This window comes from Hibiscus syriacus, unplaced genomic scaffold (assembly GCF_006381635.1).
Source record: "Hibiscus syriacus cultivar Baekdansim isolate YM2019G1 unplaced genomic scaffold, ASM638163v2 tig00109971_pilon, whole genome shotgun sequence".
Taxonomy (NCBI): domain Eukaryota; kingdom Viridiplantae; phylum Streptophyta; class Magnoliopsida; order Malvales; family Malvaceae; genus Hibiscus; species Hibiscus syriacus.
The window spans coordinates 413329-432858 of record NW_024062542.1 but is presented as its reverse complement, the minus strand read 5'-3'; the positions used below and the strand labels follow the sequence as shown (position 1 = coordinate 432858).

At 34.4% G+C, this 19530-nt stretch overlaps 1 protein-coding gene, 1 long non-coding RNA gene and 2 pseudogenes across 2 annotated transcripts; 3 read left to right on the top strand and 1 right to left on the bottom strand.

Moving 5' to 3' along the window:
- Positions 1–786: 786 nt before the first annotated feature.
- LOC120211195 lies at positions 787–6997 on the bottom strand (annotated as a pseudogene).
- Positions 6998–9554: 2557 nt separating this feature from the next.
- Positions 9555–10815, top strand: LOC120211215. The gene is made up of 3 exons (XR_005524586.1): positions 9555–9672; positions 9947–10144; positions 10286–10815. It is a non-coding gene; the product is annotated as an uncharacterized LOC120211215 (long non-coding RNA).
- Positions 10816–10845: 30 nt separating this feature from the next.
- Positions 10846–15834, top strand: LOC120211213 (E3 ubiquitin-protein ligase MBR2-like). Its single transcript, XM_039209807.1, has 6 exons — positions 10846–10898; positions 11079–12988; positions 14302–14352; positions 15086–15184; positions 15267–15410; positions 15500–15834. Exons 2-6 carry the CDS (start codon positions 11213–11215, stop codon positions 15629–15631), a joined length of 2202 nt encoding a protein of 733 aa, XP_039065738.1. The 5' UTR covers positions 10846–10898; positions 11079–11212; the 3' UTR covers positions 15632–15834.
- Positions 15835–16696: 862 nt separating this feature from the next.
- On the top strand, positions 16697–18787 carry LOC120211214 (annotated as a pseudogene).
- Positions 18788–19530: the final 743 nt, after the last annotated feature.

Below are 19530 nucleotides of genomic sequence, written 5' to 3'. Positions count from 1 at the left end.
TCATTGGAAAATTGCACCAAGAATAATTGTTATCCAAATAAATTAAGCGTAATTCACCCACCAGTTTCTATAACAATTGGATTCTGGACAACAAAAGTTTTGTAGTCGATAGAACGGTCTAGCAAACTAACAATAAGGACATTACGCATGTACATACCAAATTGCTCATGAACACGATTTGAAAAGCGTATCATAGGGAAAGAACCAGATTTATCCATAATACAATCCTCCTCCAGGACAATAACATTGTCAACTCCTATCGGGATTGCCTCTTGTTGTTTCTCTTCCGATGCACCAGAGACAATATTTACATAAGAAGGTTTACCATTGGCTCTAGCCATCTGATTACACTCTGGTTGTTGATTCGATTCGTTACTCGTATCCGAAACATCCATCACTCCAAGTGAAGAAACATGGATGTTCTCAATGTTACTTGTCTCCATAGCCTCCCATAGAGGGTTTTCCACAATCGTGCTTCTATTATTTTCACACCTTTTCTGATCACGGTTATCATCCAGCGGCGAGCCCGGTCTCTCATGTGGCGGTGAGCTTGAAATCTTTCGTATCCCATCTGGTGGCCGACCAGGAACGCCGGACAAAGCGGCCAAACTCGAGCGGGAATTAGGGATTACCAGATATCTTCGACTTTGGGCTTAAATTAACTAAGATTTTGAATGAGAAGATAGTCATGCTTTAAGTTGCCAAATTATAAGTTAAAACCATATTAATACGGTACTCTTCAATGATCATCCAACGTGCATTATGATTTTAAAAAAACAATTATAATAATTAAAAATAAAAATTAAATACTCTAGAGTAATTACAAATATAAGGAGAGAAGATAATCTTGGAGGGCGGGGACGGTGGTGACGATGACCGTGGTTCATTTGATGCGACGGCAAAGGGTAATTCCATCACCAACAGGAAGCATGCAAATCTCGATCCTGGGGTCAACAGCAAGAGCCTTGTTGAGTTCCAAAACAAAGTCTCTGTAGTACCTAACATACTTCCTGAGAGGAGCATCAGGAGACGCCACCACCGTACCGTTCCATAGGGTGTTGTCGTAGCCAATCAAACCACCAACTTTCACAAGCTCAATCAGCCTCTTGTGGGTAGTTTATGTAGTTGTCCTTATCAGCATCAACAAAGATGAAGTCAAAGGATCCATGATTCTTTTCCTGCCATTGTAGAATCAGTTATCCCACACAATTTCTCAAACAAGAAGAAGAAAAAGATGCATGGGGATGGTAAAGTTTACATCTTGGACTAATTCATCAAGAACCGGCATTGCAGGTCCTTCTTTGAAATCAATTTTGTGTGCAACACCAGCTTTTTGGATAACAGGCAGACCTCGTAGTTTTCTCTGTTAATATCCATGGCCAAGATCTTCAAACAAACAAAAACTGGGTTAAATTTCTGGTCTTATTTTGAAGGATAAATTCAATAATTAGCTAAAAAAGCTAGTTTTCCATCATCGGGGAGAGCAAGTGCTGTAGCTAAGAGAGAGTAGCCAGTGTAAACACCGATCTCCATGGTGTTCTTGGCATTGACCAACTTAAGAATCATGTTCAAGAATTGACCTTCATCAGCTGATGTTGTCATGATGTTCCTGTTTTCGACCATTATTTGTAAGAGAAAAAAATTAAATTATTATATATTTTAAATAATTTTTTTATATTTTTATTGAATTTTTTTGTAAATGCCTTTCCTCTAAAACTTATAAAAATTTATCCTTTTAGATGAATTTTTTTACATAAAATTATATGTTTCTTTATGTGATATAATATCAAAAATCAGAATGAAGAAACAAATACCAAGGATGCTTAGCGGTAATCTCTCTGAGCTCCTTCATAGGTTTAGGCTCTCTAGGATACACACTAGTCTCCAGGATATACTGTTATAAAACCAAAGCCCCGTTAATGAAATCAAAATCTAATGCAAAAGCAAGGTTTAAAAATAAAAAGATTCAGAATCTATCCAACAACCTTAACAGTAAAAAGAAAATTATTCAGTTTAAGATTCAATCAATTTTTATCTACAGTATGTGTCTGTTGCCGATAATTAATAAAAATTCAATCATTTTAAACTATTCAAAAATAAAAAAAATCCAACATACCTGGTAAAGAGCATCACTCTGCAAAAGGCTCTTGTGGCCAACTTCTTGATGCCTACCGGCCTGAGATTGCTGCTCTTCTTCTTTGGTTTCCTTTGCCACAATTCTTCAAAGCTTCTTTAGGAACTCAGAGATCCCTTTGCTCTGAATAAGGAAAATAAGGAAATGGAAGGAGCTTATATGGAAGTTTGGACCCACAAATTGGGGTTTACCTAGTGGGGTGGGGGAGTTGGTGAAGTCGCAAATTCACCAATGGGACGGGTGTTGCACTCATGGTGTGACATGTTTTAAAAGTCATATGAGTTGATGATGAGGTCCATCCATTGAGTTGTGATATCACTTTCCTACTTGAGCTTTACAATAGTATATTCATAACCAAAGGCAAAGGAGCCTAATTTTAATGGACATGTTTGTTTGTTCCTATGAGATTTGGAAAAATTATGCCAAAGTTGGTGTTGGGATGGTAATGGTGGGATCCACCAAGTATGTTGTTAGTTTCGACTCAAAAATTAAAAAATAAACTCAACTCAAAAACTCAAAAACTAAAAAATATAAACTCAACTCGAACTCAAAATAAAATATTAAAACTCAACTTGAACTTAAAAATACTCTCAATTGAAACTCGATTCCAGCTCGATTCCAGCTCGATTCCAAAATTATTTTTCAATCAGAGTTGATGCGCCTTGGTTAGAACCCCTGCCTTTTGTAATAGACTCAAGCATTCTCTCCATATTAAGTTACCGATGTGGGATTGTTTCAATTTGGAAATGCCATAGGCTCTCTACTGCACTTCCCGAAGCCCCAGTTAAAAGGAACTTAATTAGCTTCTCTCTCCCTTCCCCCAAGGCAACAGCCACACCAACACTTCATTTTCTTAGCCATGCCTCTCAACAGCATAGCACCAAAGCCCGAGCATAGTAGCAGGAATGGACGAGTAAATTATATATGAATCATTAGCATATTTGATTATTATATCTATGTAATAATAATTTTTATTAATAATAATTAAAAAAAGTTAATTGATAGTACTATATTTTGAATTAGATTCAATTAAATAAAAAATATAAAACTAAAATACCCTTAACACTAATTATTTATTTTAGTCCCTGTTTAGAATTGTTTTATTTAATTAGTTGTGTATATTTATTTTACATTTTGATATGTTTATGTATAAGTATGTGAATGATTTATTTAGGAGTCACATAACATCATTTTACATAATTTGAATGTTACATTCATGTGCATAACTTAATCTCTATCATATAATTGGATTAAGGGTTTAGGATTTAGGTTTTTATTGTTTATGGTTTAGGGTTTAATATTTAGGGTTTAGGGTTTAGGGTTTAGTGTTTATGATTTAATATTTAGGGTTTATAGTTTAGGATTTAGGATTTATGGTTAAGGTTTAGGGCTCATTGCAAAGACATTAATTGATCGACTTGGTATCGATTTATGTGGTAAGTATAATATAGTATCTTGATATTAAATGCTCAAACCCTTTAGATTTATGATATTTGAACCCGAAACCTCAAAATATAACAACAATTTAAATAATTAGTTATTAAAAATATTATCATTAGAAATATATTTTTAATAAGGGTTTTGTTAAATTGTTTTTAATTTTTTAAATTTTAATATTCTTTTTTCTATAATCGATCTGTCTTGTTTTACTTTATATGATACAGGTTAATAGTAGGGATGATCATTTTCTCTCAAATATGATTTGATGCCATTAATTTTGTTAATTAAGATATTAATATAAGTTTAAATGAGTTTTTTCTTTCTTGATTCTTTATAAAATCAGTTACACTCTATTTTGATATATTTTTTTTAAAATTATTAATATTTAAATTGAATCATATTTTTATTTTATTTTATTTTAAAATTTAATAGAATTTTTAATATATTTTTAAAATTTTATAATTATCAATAATGTATTTTTAATAATGTAATTTTAAAAAATCTAAAATTATGATATAATATTTTTTCGAGCTGCTCACGAGCTTTTCGAGTCGAATATCGAGTAGCTCGTTTCGGCTCATTAAGAACTCGAGTCGAGCTCGAGCTCGAGTCGAGTCCATTCGATCCGAGTATTTATCGAGTCTTGATCAAGTCAATCTCGAGTAGCTCGTGATCTGTCTCGTCTCATTTACAGCCCTATGTGAGAGCTTGGTGAAATTGGTGAATGTATTGTGCAGATAATAAATAATAGGGTAAACTATATATTTAGTGCCTCAACTAAATGTTTACTTTCATTTTGGTTATCCTCATTAAAAACTTGACAAAATTGTTGATGTGGCATTTTAAAAAAATCAAATGATATGGTATTACCTTATGATGACACGTCAGAATCACCGTTAAAATTTTAACAGTGAATAATCAAAATGAAATCAAAACACAACATTAGGTATAATTTTGAAATAAAAATAATTTGAGTGACCAAAATAAACCAAATATGATAGTTGGGGTATTAAACATGTAGTTTATCCTAGATAATGATAACGAAGGGAAGCTCTTTTGAAATTTCTAGTGCAATAGTTTTGGGTTGTCCCTTCCGGCAAAATTGTTCAGTTGAGTAGAAAAATTTGCCCATTAGGTCATCTCAAAATTATTTGAGATCTACGGAAAATGTTACGTGTACGAAAAACTCATGCTCACATGATAAGTTTGTCCAAATAGTATTTTTATTTAGATTCATCAAATCGACGTGATAAATTTTTTTAAAAAAATATAATTATTTTATTAGAATTTATCACGTTGGTATGATAAGTTTCAATAAAAAAAATATATTTTATTACAACTTATCATGCCTACCTGAAGAGTTCCAAGTTACTATAGTAAATGTCGTAGATCCCAAATTAATTTTGGAATGACTTAATGGGCCAATTTTTTTACTCGCCTAGTCTATTCGACCAATTTTGCCTATCCTTTTGTGTTTAAGTAGGGTTAGGTTTAGTCGTTGATGTAAATACAATGGACTTTTCTTCTTACTCAATTGAATTAAGTTCCAATTTATTAGGAATATAAGATATTTATGATAAGCGTAGTCCTTGAACTTGAAATTTTTCCAATTTAGTTTATGAATCTTTTTCGTCCACATTGGTCCTTCAACTTAATACTCTTTTTTTAACCATTTTTGGCCTTTTTGATGATGTGACACGATATCAAAATGTCATGTCTTCAAGTTAAAATGTTGCCAAGTTTAGGGATCAAGATGGACGGAAATAAAACTCAAACATGAACAATATATGGAAACTTTCAATTCCCGAGAGAGTTTGAGGTTTCCTTCGGTTGGCCATGTGCGACAAAGTACTCCACAATCGATGTATGCGAGGGTTTAACAGGGATCCCTCTTGCAGTTTTTGTGTTAAACAATGCTTCACATTTTAAGGGGCTGTCAAACCTCTCGTGCATTTGGAACAAACTCATCATGAAATACCCTTCCCCTTCATTCTATACTTCCTCACACGATGATTGGCTGCTGGAAAATTTAAATTCTAAGTTTATTTATGATGAGTTTCAGGATCATTGAAGCTCGGTTCTCAAACTCGAACTCGAATTTGAACCTACAAAAAATCTTATATTACATTTAAAATATATAAATAATTTTCCCTTTAATCAACCATCACCAATACATTTTTTTATGATAATATGAACTCATTTCAGAAACATTATAGGATGCATACAAGAGTAGTTATGGTTGTATAACAGGTTCTAAACACATAAGATCAAACATGCGCCCACAACAGACAACCATTTACAATCCTCCCCAAAGCAAAACAACAACTCTTGCCATAAAAGTAGTGTTTCAAAACTCAAAATACAAATGCAAATCTTCCATAGAAAACATGAAATCCACCAACAAAATATTCCAATCTACCTGTTCATGTACCACAAAACCCAAATTCACCAAAATAAAAATAATAGTAACATGCCTAAGCTTCAATACATAGCACCTATAAAAAAAGAGTAAAAGACAATAAATAATAATAAATTATTCTATAAAAAAGCATGAAATCATTACAAATATGAAGTAAAAAATACAAGATTAACAAATTCAAATATTAAACCTTTTATTGTCACATTATCGATTCTTTCGAAGGTACTGATATAATAATTTCTTTCGGTTGTTTGTCATTATTCTGCAATAATTTAAAAACTCAAATAAGTCTACATATATTTAAAAAAGTAAACAAACTATGTTATAAGAAAAATACATTTACCTTTTTCTTTCTTTTCACTCCATGAAGGGATCTACACCAATCACCTGCACACATCAACATTTGAACTGTTTCTGGAGTAAGGGAAGACCTATAAGGATCTATTACACGACTTCCAGCACTAAATGTAGCTTCAGAAGCCACAGTAGTAATAGGAACAGCCAATACATTTACTACCATCCTAGATAAAATGCGAAATTTGTTTGACTTCTCCTTCCACCAAGCAATGACATCAAATTTCGCATCTTGACTAAAGATGCACCCCTCATCCAAATATGTATCAAGTTCAGACTTAACACACGGTACATATGTTTCTCCACTAAAAACGTCTTGCAAAAGCTCATACAAACCACTAGATGTAACATCACCTCCATGAAGCACTCATGGAGTATAGGCATGACTAACCTTCCCAATAGACATACAAACAATGCAGAGCAGTCCACAGAAATTGAAAAACAACCAAATAAGGAAACCATATTTCTGACCTTCTTCCGACAACTGCATATGTAGCCATATTAACCCCAAGCTCCAGTGATAAGATAGCATTCAGAAGAGAACGATGCTCACAACCATGAAAGCAATAAACACTTACACAGTTCCTAGCACTGGTGAACCATAGAGTGTCAATTACAGTCCAGGCACAAAGAAATGGATAGAGTAGCATAAATAGAATCGAGAGGACCACTATTCTTCCACAAAAACGAGCATACCTCTGCTGCCATCCCAAATCCCTAGAAGCAAATGAAGTCAATCATAAGATAATTACCTGTCATGTAAAACAACATCTATTATCGGAATACTACCTTTTACAGAAGAAAGAATTGCAGGTAACTGCAACTGCGAATCAAAAAGTACAAAGTAAAAATAGATTTTTAAACTGTAATGGGTAATTGGCATTCTAGTAGCTATGTTGAGTGGCATGACAACACTACTATGAAAAAAAATAAAAAATAATAAAGCAACAATTTATACCTAAAGATGAAAAATTCTCAAGCCTGTGATCAAACAGTCTCATTTGAACTACTTAAGAGTAAAAGATGAGTACTTACAAACCCATTCCAGGCAGCCAGCCCGTTATCTACAAACATCAAAAGACGAAAAATGAACACAACAGTGTAATCAACCTGAAACAATAGCCATTGAGTTACGGATTCAGAAGAAACTTTTTCGTGCATCAACAAAATCCAGAAGTAAACAACTTTTTCAATCCATAAAAAATTCTCAAATAAAAAACACTCACCATAGTCCATATATGCAATGGGTATGTACAATCATGATAACGCTTCCAATTGATTGCAACAATGATTCTAATCGAAAAGACTTGTTAAAGAACTAACAAGTACTTCTCCAATAAACACAAAAGAAGACAACAATAGATTCATTTCCTCCAATTTTCCAAGCAGTTAAACTGTGCTAAACAAAACTCCATAAATGTACAAAATTAGCAAGAAAATCAGAATCCGAACTGATAGAGATGGGTTGGCTGACCAAGATTCTTAAAGGTAAAAGACTGCTGCCGGCTGGTTAGCAAATATCATTTCAAGAAATGGGTTGGCTGACCAAGATTCTTAAAGGTTCAAGTAATAAAGGGCGATATCATGGAAGATACGACACCGATAGAACTTGGGATGAGCCTCGCCGTTCAGCGGTACTGCTGTGCTCTTTATAAGTATTCACTGGTTGTGAGAAAAAGAAAGAAAAACTAGCAGTGGCCAGAGAACAGTAAGTAAAACCTTACCTTCTCGTCGATAGGAGCTAGCCTTTGTCGTCCGGAGTCTTGGGGGAGCATTTAGACCACGGTGGCTGTGAGTTTCTGCTAGGGCTGTGCGAGTGGACGAGGTTTGAGAGGAGAATGGTGAGGGGGGAAGTTTTAGTCAGGGAATGTTTTGAGGGGGAAATGAATTAGGGTAAGAATTTTTACCTTAGATATCTTGCTTTAGTGTTCATTCAATTTGTGCTTGTTTTTAATTGTGTCTTGTAATTTTAATTATTTGACATTGTAATCCCTTAGTTGGCTTGTTTAATTTAATGAGTAATTTCTACTTTCTATGCCAATTTTCAGTTTTATATTGTTTTGGTCCTTCAGGGTATTTTTAAAATATGAGTTTAAGTTATTAATAGTAGGTTTAATTTTATATTGTTTCATCTTAATGTATGTGCATTTGTATTTCATTCGTATGCATGCATGTATCGTGTAAGCACACTTTAGTTTAGGTAATAATTTGATCCATGTTTAAGATTATCTTCTTTTAAGTAATTGTGTATAAATTAAACCATGAATCCTAAACCATGAACCCTAAACCATAAACCCTAAATCTTAAACCATAAACCCTAAAACTTAAATCATAAACCCTATCACATAATTATAAGGGATGAGATGTCTTAGTTGTATTATAGAATTTTTAATATATTTTTAAAATTTTATAATTATTAATAATGTATTTTTAATAATGTAATTTTAAAAAATCTAAAATTATAATATAACATTTTTTCGAGTAGCTCACGAGCTTTTCGAGTCGAATATCGAGTAGCTCATTTCGGCTCGTTAAGAAATCGAGTCGAGCTCGAGCTCGAGTCGAGTCCATTCGATCCGAGTATTTATCGAGTCTTGATCGAGTCGATCTCGAGTAGCTCGCGATCTGTCTCGTCTCATTTACATCCCTACTTGGAATGTGCTTTTTGCGTCCTTAGTTTGGCAGCTATGGAAGACCCGCAACCTTGTTATCTTTCGGAACCAGGTTGCTACCCCCGAATCTATCCTTCATCTCAGTATTACCTATAGTAAAATTTGGATTAGATACGACGTTTTACATTATTGGATTAGATATGATGTTTTACATTATTTATTAGGGCTAAAAGCACAACAACAAAAGTGGAATTTGGAGCACGGTCGACGTGGACTACAAAACGCCTTTGCTCTAAGCCTCTAAAAGACCTAATCATCACTTTCTGCCTTAAAATTTAGACAAAAGACCTTATTTATTTATTCACAAAATAAAAAATGGAAAAACGAAGAAAAGCCAATGCTGCAGACCGAATGCACATGTTCTCTTCCTCGTTCGGATCATTTCATCCATTTTTTCAGTGATTTGGCTCTCCTATTCTCATCATCATCATCCTAAATAAATAAATTCCTTTGCAAAATAACAAGGAGAAGGAGAGCAAGGGAAAACTCCCAAAGACAAATCATAAAAAAAGAAGAAAAAGCCCCACTGTGACTAACTACTCACCTTCAAATTTATTTCTATTAATGTCCTTGTAATCTCCGACATCCGATCTCTATTTTCGTTTTTTTTCCTTTCATGATTTGCGTTTCATCGTCGCAGCTTTCTTTTTCAGGTGTTTCTCTTAATCCAGGTGATTTTCTCCCCATAGATGAATAAAAAGACATTCTTCAATTTAATCATCTGATTTTTTAACTAAATTTGGGGAAGAAATGGGATTGAGTTTTCTTGTTGCCTCACGTTTTTTTTGTCAAAAGACCAAAGCTTTACTAGTACAGAAGCGAGTTACATTATTTCTAAAAAGACCTTTATTTGGATTCATTTCCATTTTCTTTGATGGGTTTGCCAATGTGATAAAATTTGTGATTTTACCCCTTTTCTTGATGCAGATGATTAATTTTGCATTCTTAGATTGCTGATTCTGCAAACTACATTTTGTTGATTTTGTAATTTGAGGCTTCACTAAGCGAGTCTCTCTGATTAGTTTTCGTATTTCAACATTTTATTCCCACTGATCTGCTGATATCGCCTCAAAGTATTCTGTACAAAAGCTGGAAATTTGAACTATTCCTGTTCGTGAGTGGAAGGTTAGTGTCAATAACAATGTTGTTCTATCCCATGTTACTTTTTCAGTGTTCATCCGTCGTTTCTTTATTCCTCTGCTAGGTTGCAGCTAGTTATGGATGTCAATGCATGGAGATTTTGACATGGTTGTACTTCAATTGTAGGTTAGTAGCAATTGCATGCCTTGATTTGTTTCCACTTGATCATGGTGCTTTAAATTTGACTGCTTGATCTGCGCTTAATTTGAATGAGTAGTTATAATGCTGTGGTTTTGCACTTGATTGAGAGGTTGAGAACATAGTGACAATTGCCTTGATTTTCCACTTGGCCTAGTGGCATGGTTCTTATGTTGTATGGCATGGGAGCTTGGGGTTAAATCCCTAGCATACCTTTCTGCATTCCTCAATTATCGATTATACCCAAAAAAAATGGTGTTGCTTTATACCGTTGAACATAAAATTCGAGTTGGTCAGTTCTGGCAACTTTGTTTCACACATGCTCAGGTACATTTTCACGTCTGCATTTCTAACTTTGAGTTTTACGTTCATATCTTGATCTCTAATTGACCTGGCATTTTAGAACTAGAACTGTTGGTATTCTTTTTTACTTTCTTTTTTGACAGACCAATATTCATTGCTTAGTTTTGATATACTTGAACTATTAGGCTATCATATTGTATGCCATGTAACATAAAGTTCTTTCCTGCACTTCCTCTCAAAAATCAATTTGTGCTCAAATTACTGGTTGGGGCTGTCGCTTGCAGACATATGTAATTTGGTAAAGAATAACTCAGGAACGTCAAAGCTTATTTTGTAACCTCAACATATTTTTTATTATTATTACTTCATTTTCTTCATGCATTGGAAGAACCCTCACCCTCCTAACCCTCACCTTCCTCTTTCTCCCCTTCTTTTATAACTGAAATGTGAATATGGATATTGTGCTCATCTTTTTCAGATTTAAACTACCAGTCTGAGCTTGTGGTCCCTTCAGTATTTTTGGCCTGAGAAATGGGAGCCTGACTGGACATTTGTTTTGAAATTTGGAATAATATTTAGCGACTCTGAGATATTTGGAATATATCTGCCCTGATGCAAGGTCAGGGGGGCACCGTTGACTCCTTTCCTGAAACTGTTAACATTGATGAGGGATCTAGTCCCAATGACACGAGTATTGGACAACCAAATTCTTTGCATAACTTGCTGAATCCTGTGGAAAATCAGTTATCCAATTATGCAGTGTCTTCTGGTGGGACGATGCATGGAAACACCACTACACCCAACGTTCAGAGCTTTAGTGGCTGGAGTTCTGGTGAACCGAGCTCTAGATTGAGAATGCAAAACCAGGCGATGCAGGATGTTCTAAATCACCAGCTTAATGATGATGGAACAAAAATAGAGTGTGCTTGGCCTTCTTATGGTGCTCATTTTGTGGCTGCTCCAAGGTCAGAAGAAAGGCGGGTTGAACCAGCAAATGCTGTTTTTCCTAGGAGACTGAATAATGGTAGAAGTGGTAATCAGGTCCGGAGTGGGCCCATATTTTTGCAAGGTTCAAGCTCTAATCATAGCCCACAAAATGCGAATCTAAATGAAAGGTTTATTAGCAGCAGTGGTAATGGAAGGTCAGACATTGGAACTGGTATAAGTCTCAATGTCCATAACTCGCTTGGACTAGAAAGAGAACAGATATCTAATGCCAGTGTTTCTTCTGATAATGTTGGTAGTTCATCCGGAGGCTCTAATCTTTTGGGGGAGGAAAATATTGATGGCTCTGGCTCTTCTTTGGGTAGTTGGGGTTTATCCTGCAAAAGGAAGGTCCTTGAAGGTACTTCTGCACAGTCTTACTCTGCTGGTGCTTCGAGCTGTTTTCAACTGATGGAAAATGCTGCATGGCATGCAGGCCCCTCACGTAACGATGCTTCTAGCAGCTTGAGTTTATCAACGCCCTCTTGGAATTTCCTTAATGTTGGTCCCCTTGATCAGACGAATCCAAGAGCCGGGCTTCGTATGAGAGGAGCAATTACTGATGCATTTACTTCGAGTGTAAGAAGAGAAAATCCAGGAAATCAACAAGAATCTTTACCATATAGTTTATCATCAACCGGGGTTGCTGGGCATTCTAGTTTTGGCTCTCCTGGGCATCCTAGAACAGCCTCATTTGATGATTCCTTAGACTTGAGATCCACTGGGGCAATAGCTGGAATTTCTAGTTCTGTTCCGACTCAACCTCATATGAGGACCACTTCTGTTGTGCCAAGAAATGTGAATCCTTTCCCTTGGAATGGTACTTCAAGTTTAAGAGCTTCCAACCCATCAAACTCTACCAATTTTGGAGAGAGAGCTGCTGCATTACAGGATGAACCAAACTTAAGAAATATCCCAAGAAACAATCCAGATCATCCAATGCTTGTACCAGCAACTGAGATGAGAAATGTAGTACAGGATTCAACAGGTTGGAATTTGGCTTCTGGAAATATTAGTTCTTCTGGAGGTGGTATGCCATCTTCTAGTCGACCTGGGCCTAGTTCAAGTACCCATCCTTTGCCCACTCATGCCTGGATTCCTCCTCAGAACCCACCATTGCATAATCAACAAAGACTACCAGAATTTTCTCCGTGGTCTTTATTTCCATCAATTGATTCTGAACTTGGTGGTCGTGGTGGCCATTTTCCATCATTGTCTTCAGGTCCTTCTGCTCCCTCACGAGAGACGGTGGTACCATCTGGGTCAATCATTCAAGGTAATAATCAACCATACCCAAGGTCAGCATTCATATTGGAGAGACAAGATGATGATGTCCTCGGGATGCCCCACTCATTGCGAGCTTTGGCTGCTGACATTGAAGGGAGACACCGGCTAATATCTGAGGTTTGTTTCTGAAGATCTATTTGCTAGTTTTTAACTTCATTATCTCTGTACATATATGTCTAAGGCTTCCTAAATAGGGTTTGTTTTCATTAGTGATGACAAATTTGGCTTTCCAGATAATGATGGTTAGTAGCATTCTCGAATTACCTACTTACCCAATCTTATGATGTGCAGTTAAACTTAGTAACTAATATTGTGTCTATCCATATAAACTTACATCCCTGCATGCATGCATACCTATGGTTTATATACTTGTACGGACAAACATAAAACCATCAATAGATTCTAAGATGATTTAATTTCTAAATTGCTATTAGCATTGTTTATTTGTTTTTGGCATTTCATATTTGATGCTCTTCACAAATTCATTTTGGGTAGGACATTTGCAAGTACCTTTAGTTATCCATGTACGTTATATTGAACCGTCAAGGGAAAAAAACATCTTTGTAGATTCTTTACTTTGTATTTTTCATTTTTATGTTCTCCCCAATTATCAGTTTGTAGGTGTTCCCTTTATCGAAAACTTCCATCCACTTCATCCTCATCACAATATTTCTTCCTTTAAAATTATATCACAATCTTATGCTTATTTTGTGACAGGAATAACTTGTCGTCTAATTTTTTTTCCTTTTGTAATTTCATACTGGGTAACTTGGCAGCTATTTATGATTTTGCACTTTCAGAAATAATCAATGCAGTTAACATGTCATATTAGTTCTTAATCAAATTCTGATGTAAAATTTCCCTTTCTGGAACATTTAATCTTCAAATATCCGAACATAATTGTAAGTTTATATGATATTCAAGCTTTAATTTAAGAATGTTATTTATTTTAGAGAAAAAAGGAATTAATGGAAACAGGAAAGAAATAAGACAAGCTGTAGTAAATCAGGCTCAATTGAGTGTTTGTGCAAGCTATTTGGATCATCTATAATCATTTATTCCTTTTAAGGCTTTTCTAAGCTGTATACTCTTGATCCCTGCTGATGTTCATCTTTCGTATTTAGTCTGTATCAACTTTTTGCCATTAGTGTTTTCTGCCCCTTGCATACGAGTTTTTATCATTTTACCACATCTTTTGTACTGGACTGTTATGTTTTCCCACCTTAATATGTAATTAAGAAATGAGGTCTTGAGCAATCTCATCTTCAACCTGGATATAAAGCTTGTTAATATTGTCTATTACAGTTCTGAACAATTAAATTTTGAGATGAAAGATATGCACCTATAACTCTCCCTCCCCCTTGTAGAATGGCAATTGAACGTAAGAAAATATTCTTATTCCTTACTGCTCATTCTTCTCCATGTCTCAGATACGCCAAGTCTTAAGTGCCATGCGTAGAGTGGAGAACTTACGAATTGAGGTTTGGTTTTTGATTTGTGCAATGTTTATATTTAAGAGTATAGTTTTCTTTTTGGTCTTTGGCTACATTGACTATAATTGATTTAGCTGGTTAAGTTTGAAAAAATTGTTTCCTTTTCTTTTTGCCTTTAATCTTACAAATCAGTTTCAAGGTTTCACCAATAGGTAATATGGTTTCTGTGAAACTCATTTACTGAATTTTCCTCGTACCATGTTTTCTCTAAAATACAACTAACCTGCCATAAGTGCATTTAAAAAGTTGTGATTTTTATGAAAATGAATGTATTTCTTAGAACAGGATTGAAAATTTAGTAGCTTCAAGCATTTATTTGACTTTGGTGCAAAAATTTCACTATAGCAGTTTGAAACGTGTTGGTGCTAATGCGCCGAAACAATATTCTCATTCTTTATTGGCCTCTAGATTAGGTTGTCTTGTCGATTACTAGCTTGGCCTTGAATTATCTGTTAGAGATGGTTTTCAAAAGAATATTATCGGATAATTTGGTGCACGGAAAATTTGTTCTGCAGATCAATGCCTAGATTGCTTCAGCAGTTGGACATGCTATTGATGTAATTTTTATGTTCATAGTTGCATACATTTCTAGTTACTTCCTAAACAGGTTCCCACAAATTGAGAGATAAAGAGCTCTGTAGGAGCACCCGCGTAGAAAGCCTACAAAGAGCTATGTTATCTGCAAATAATTTAGTTATATCTTTATGTGATACCGGTTCAGGATTATATGGTGTTTGATCCGTTCATATATCATGGTATGGCCGAAGCACATGACGGACAAAGAGACATGCGCCTTGATGTTGATAACATGTCATATGAGGTAAAAAGGGATCGCTGACTGTTTTTTGTTCAATCACTTCACATTGAAAGTTATTCTTCTCACATTGCAAATGGAACACTAGGAATTGTTGGCATTGGAAGAACAGATCGGAGATGTTAGCACCGGGCTGAACGAGGAAGCCATTCTGAAGTCGATGAAACAGAAAAAGTATTCATCCACTGCACCGGAATCCACACAAGAATTGGAACCATGTTGTATCTGTCAGGTACGATACTAGACGACAGTAGATATTCCTTCCATCTTACATGTTTGTTCGAAGTCCCGTTTACCTTCTCCAAACTTCAACAATGGCAGGAACAATACGCAGACGGGGATGATACCGGGATATTAGATTGTGGACATGACTTCCACACAGACTGCATCAAACAATGGTTAATGCTAAAAAACGTGTGCCCCATTTGTAAGACAACAGGCTTGCTCAAATGAGAGCAAAGGCTGTTGTCGGTTCGAATAATAGGGTTTATTATCTAATTCAAACCGGCTTTGCTTTCCCTTGAACTGCAACTTTCAAGGCGACAGAGCAGCTGTTAATGTTATGAATTGCAGGATGAGTTTGTTCAATAACTTGCATAAAGCATCATGACAATGATGAACATATTTGAAATAATATGGTATTTTATTGGCATTATGTGCATGTATTATCATCATCATCATCATCATCATCATCTTTTTTTTATTCTTTTGCATGCATAGATTTTAGCAGCCGTTTTATCTGTAGCGTTAGCAAGACGTTTCCCACACTTGATAATCCTATGTCCAAATTTTGTAATTTTGGTGTATTCAACTGATTACATATCGTACTAAAGATTGCCTAATTACTAAAATTTAATTGTAATAATACTATATACATGATTAAAAGCACACATAATAACTTTTTTTAACCGTGAAATGATTTAGACATTTTTTTGGGATAAATTGCTTGTTTTGCCTGTTCAAGCCAACATGTAGTACAGATAAAATGAACCAACCTGCAAAGGAGACACCTAATTAAATAGCTAGCATCCATGCATGCATGCATGGGATAACATTAATTAAAAAAGAGAAAAATGGGTAATTGCTTTTGATAATGCTTTAACATTTAATTTTCGTTGGTGTGATTAAGCTTAAGATGAGTAAATCATTTATTATTCAGAATTCGAGGTATAATTATCTATCTCAACAATAATATTTTTAAATTTTAGCTTATATTTTATTATAATAAAAAAGAAGTGGGGTCGTCATGAATTGTGGGGCTAGAAAAAAAATTCTTTACTAGAACGCGGTTTAGAGTATATATAATTATTTATAAATCCGATATATATACGTTTTTGTTTTGATTCAGAGTAATGGCATCGCCTTAGCCCTTATGATTGTATTTTGGGCTCATCTCTTCCTTCTTCAAAGGCAATCCTCCCCTCTCTTCCCTTTTTTCACCTTTAGTTTGCCACCTTTTAAACGTCTCCTCTCCTCTCTTGCTAAACCTTTCCTCTTCTTTTCTACCTTGATTCAGTCATGTCTGAAGATGGCGGCCATGGCAGTTTCTTAGTATGGGAGAACCAGCCATGGAAAGCTGCTTTATCCAACTCTGATAATAACAATTCTCCAGCTGCTACTGTAAGTGAAGACAAATCTGCAGGCAAAAACAACGACCAGCAACAACAACCTTTGCAAGACTCGACCAATACGAAGAACATCAAGATGAGGAACATGTTCTCTGGCCTTCATGAATTGCTTCCTCACCTACCTCCTAAGGTAAATCGAAAAACACAAACACCTCTCGATTTAAATCATGTATCCGTTCTCAACTGAATCGAAGATATGTTCATTAATCATCCAAGAGTAGAAAAAAAATAATAACAATAACTTTATGGATTAATTGTTTTTCTTTTTACACAAGTTAAAAAAGTTGAAAGAAAGTAAAAGAAAACGTAGGTTTCAGTTATGGAAAGTGCACCTAAATTGCTTCATCCATTTTTTAAGGTTTAAATATGGAAATGTATTTATTATGGCTTAGTTGTCATCACTCATCATAATCTGCATGTTATCATTTTTCCAAATCACATCTTCTGTTGGCGGACCAATTATATAATCACTATAATACATAACCAATTATAGTTGTCTCAGTTGTTAGATTGAATGTTGTTCGAACAACTGCATTCGTAGAGTAGACATATATTGTCAATGCTTAAGAAAGATTATAAAAAAATACTATCTAGTAATAACTCGTAATAATAATAAAAAATTATCTCAGTATTTGATGAACAGACTGAATCATTTCTTACAGGCTGACAAATCCGCCATAGTTGATGAAGCAGTGACCTACATTAAAACCCTAGAGAAAACTCTCCAAACCTACAAAAACAAAAGCTAGAGAGACTCCAAGGTTGCGTTGATCTCGGTCGTCATTCCGAGCAACCTCCGACGGAGACCACTGCCGCCCAAAACCATCGAGAAGATCTTGATTCAAGCAGCATGGAAGCATTAATGGCGGATCAAATATCTTGTACTGATGCAACCAATAAGTTTCCGAGTTCTTTGCAGTTTCAGACCTGGAGTTCTCCCAACGTTGTGTTGAACATATCCGGTAAATAGCATAGATAAGCTTGTGTTCACAGAAGAAGGCCGGGCTCTTCACCTCCGTTTGTTGTATTTTGGAGAAGCACAAAGTAGAGGTGGTATCTGCTCATGTTTCGTCGGATTCTGATCGGTGCATGTTCATGTTTCAAGCTCGTGTAAGTTTTACAGTAACCTTTTTTTTTTAATTTCTGCATCAAACTATTCGCTGCTTTATGCATGTCATTAATTTGATTAATTACATGCTTTCCTTGTTTGCATGCAAAGTTAGGGTAAAAGAATGTAAGCCAATCAACAATTCCGTACATAGTTTTAGACATTCTTGTTGGTGGTGGTGATGGGTAGTCGTGTGGTGCATGGTTAATTTACAATGGATTTTAATTTAAAATATTATTCTATTTGAACTAAAAAATTACATAATTGGTAACCGTTTCAGTTACAACAAAGAATATTACATTGTGACAGATTTTAACCTAAAATATTATTGGTCTACTCTAAAAAATTACACAATTGATAATAACTTTACTTACAACCGAAAATGTATTAACACTAATATTTTAGGTTACAACTGGAATAGTTATACAATTTACATACTTTGTTATGAAAAACATTATATATTCGTTTTTAACCTAAAATGTTACCCATATTTCTCTAAAAAATTACGTTATAGATAAGTTTTTTTAATTACAACATGTTTAGAATTTAAAATATGCTGGTAGATAGTTTGAATTCAAAACTTAATTTATTAGATGTTATCTTTTTTAGTGATTAACATGGATAAATAAAAGTCGATTCAATCAGTTCAATCAAGTTGAATAAGATAATGAGACCAGTTTTAATCAATTAAATCCATCATTTATCAATTAATAAAATGTATAACCTCTGTGAACTTCATAAGCTTATAATAAATTGTATAATAAGCAGGTGACAAGCACAGGAGCTTCTAATCATCAGCTGACAGAGGCATTTCAAGTCGAAGAAATATTCAAACAAGCTGCAGCTGAGATCATGTGCTGGGTTACTTCATGATAAAAGTCCTCGTACACGCATGCATACAAACATACACATATAAATATATGTGTAATTTCTTCTTTTCATGGAAGCTATGTGCATGAGAGTTTGTTCCATGTCCTCCATAGTTGTAAGCATGTTATACAGGCAATTTGTATTTCCAAAATTTACAATTAGAAACACTATATGCTATTAAGATACAAAAACACACATTTTTTATACTCTTTTAACTTCAGACACCGTTAAATAAATTTACACTTGGAGATTTTTCCCCCCTAATGAAACGCTCTAGAATTTGATTCAGCAATAAAATTACAAAATAGTTCAATTTTTAATAAAGAATGGAATGTTTTATAGAGATAAAACATATATAAACAGATATGAATAAGAATTAATCTATATAAAATATAATCAGATTAATCATTGAGAAATATCCGAAAAATACTTGCATATAATTGAATTTAAATCATAATAAAATTTAAAAATAATCTAAACATGATTTACACAAAGTGAAAATCAAACCTACATACCCAAGGACTAAAATCACAGCCTTTGACAACTCTGTCAAGGAAGAACTTAATGCATGTTATAGCCTCCAAATTATATCTCTTTTCTTATTTATTTTACTTGAAATTAAGATTTTTGTTTATTATTTTCTCATATTGATAATTAACGCTATTTTTCATTGCCAACAGCGTTAAAGAATAGTTGGCATTTGAGGTCAATTAAAACATGAGAAGTGCTATTTATATACAATGAAA

Bases quoted from the DNA above. Each gene is read 5' to 3' on its own strand.
- LOC120211213 (XM_039209807.1), top strand. From the start codon at position 11,213: ATGCAAGGTCAGGGGGGCACCGTTGACTCCTTTCCTGAAACTGTTAAC. The intron at 12,989-14,301 runs GTTTGTTTCTGA...TCCATGTCTCAG, and splicing joins GACACCGGCTAATATCTGAG to ATACGCCAAGTCTTAAGTGC. The intron at 15,185-15,266 runs GTAAAAAGGGAT...ATGGAACACTAG, and splicing joins TTGATAACATGTCATATGAG to GAATTGTTGGCATTGGAAGA.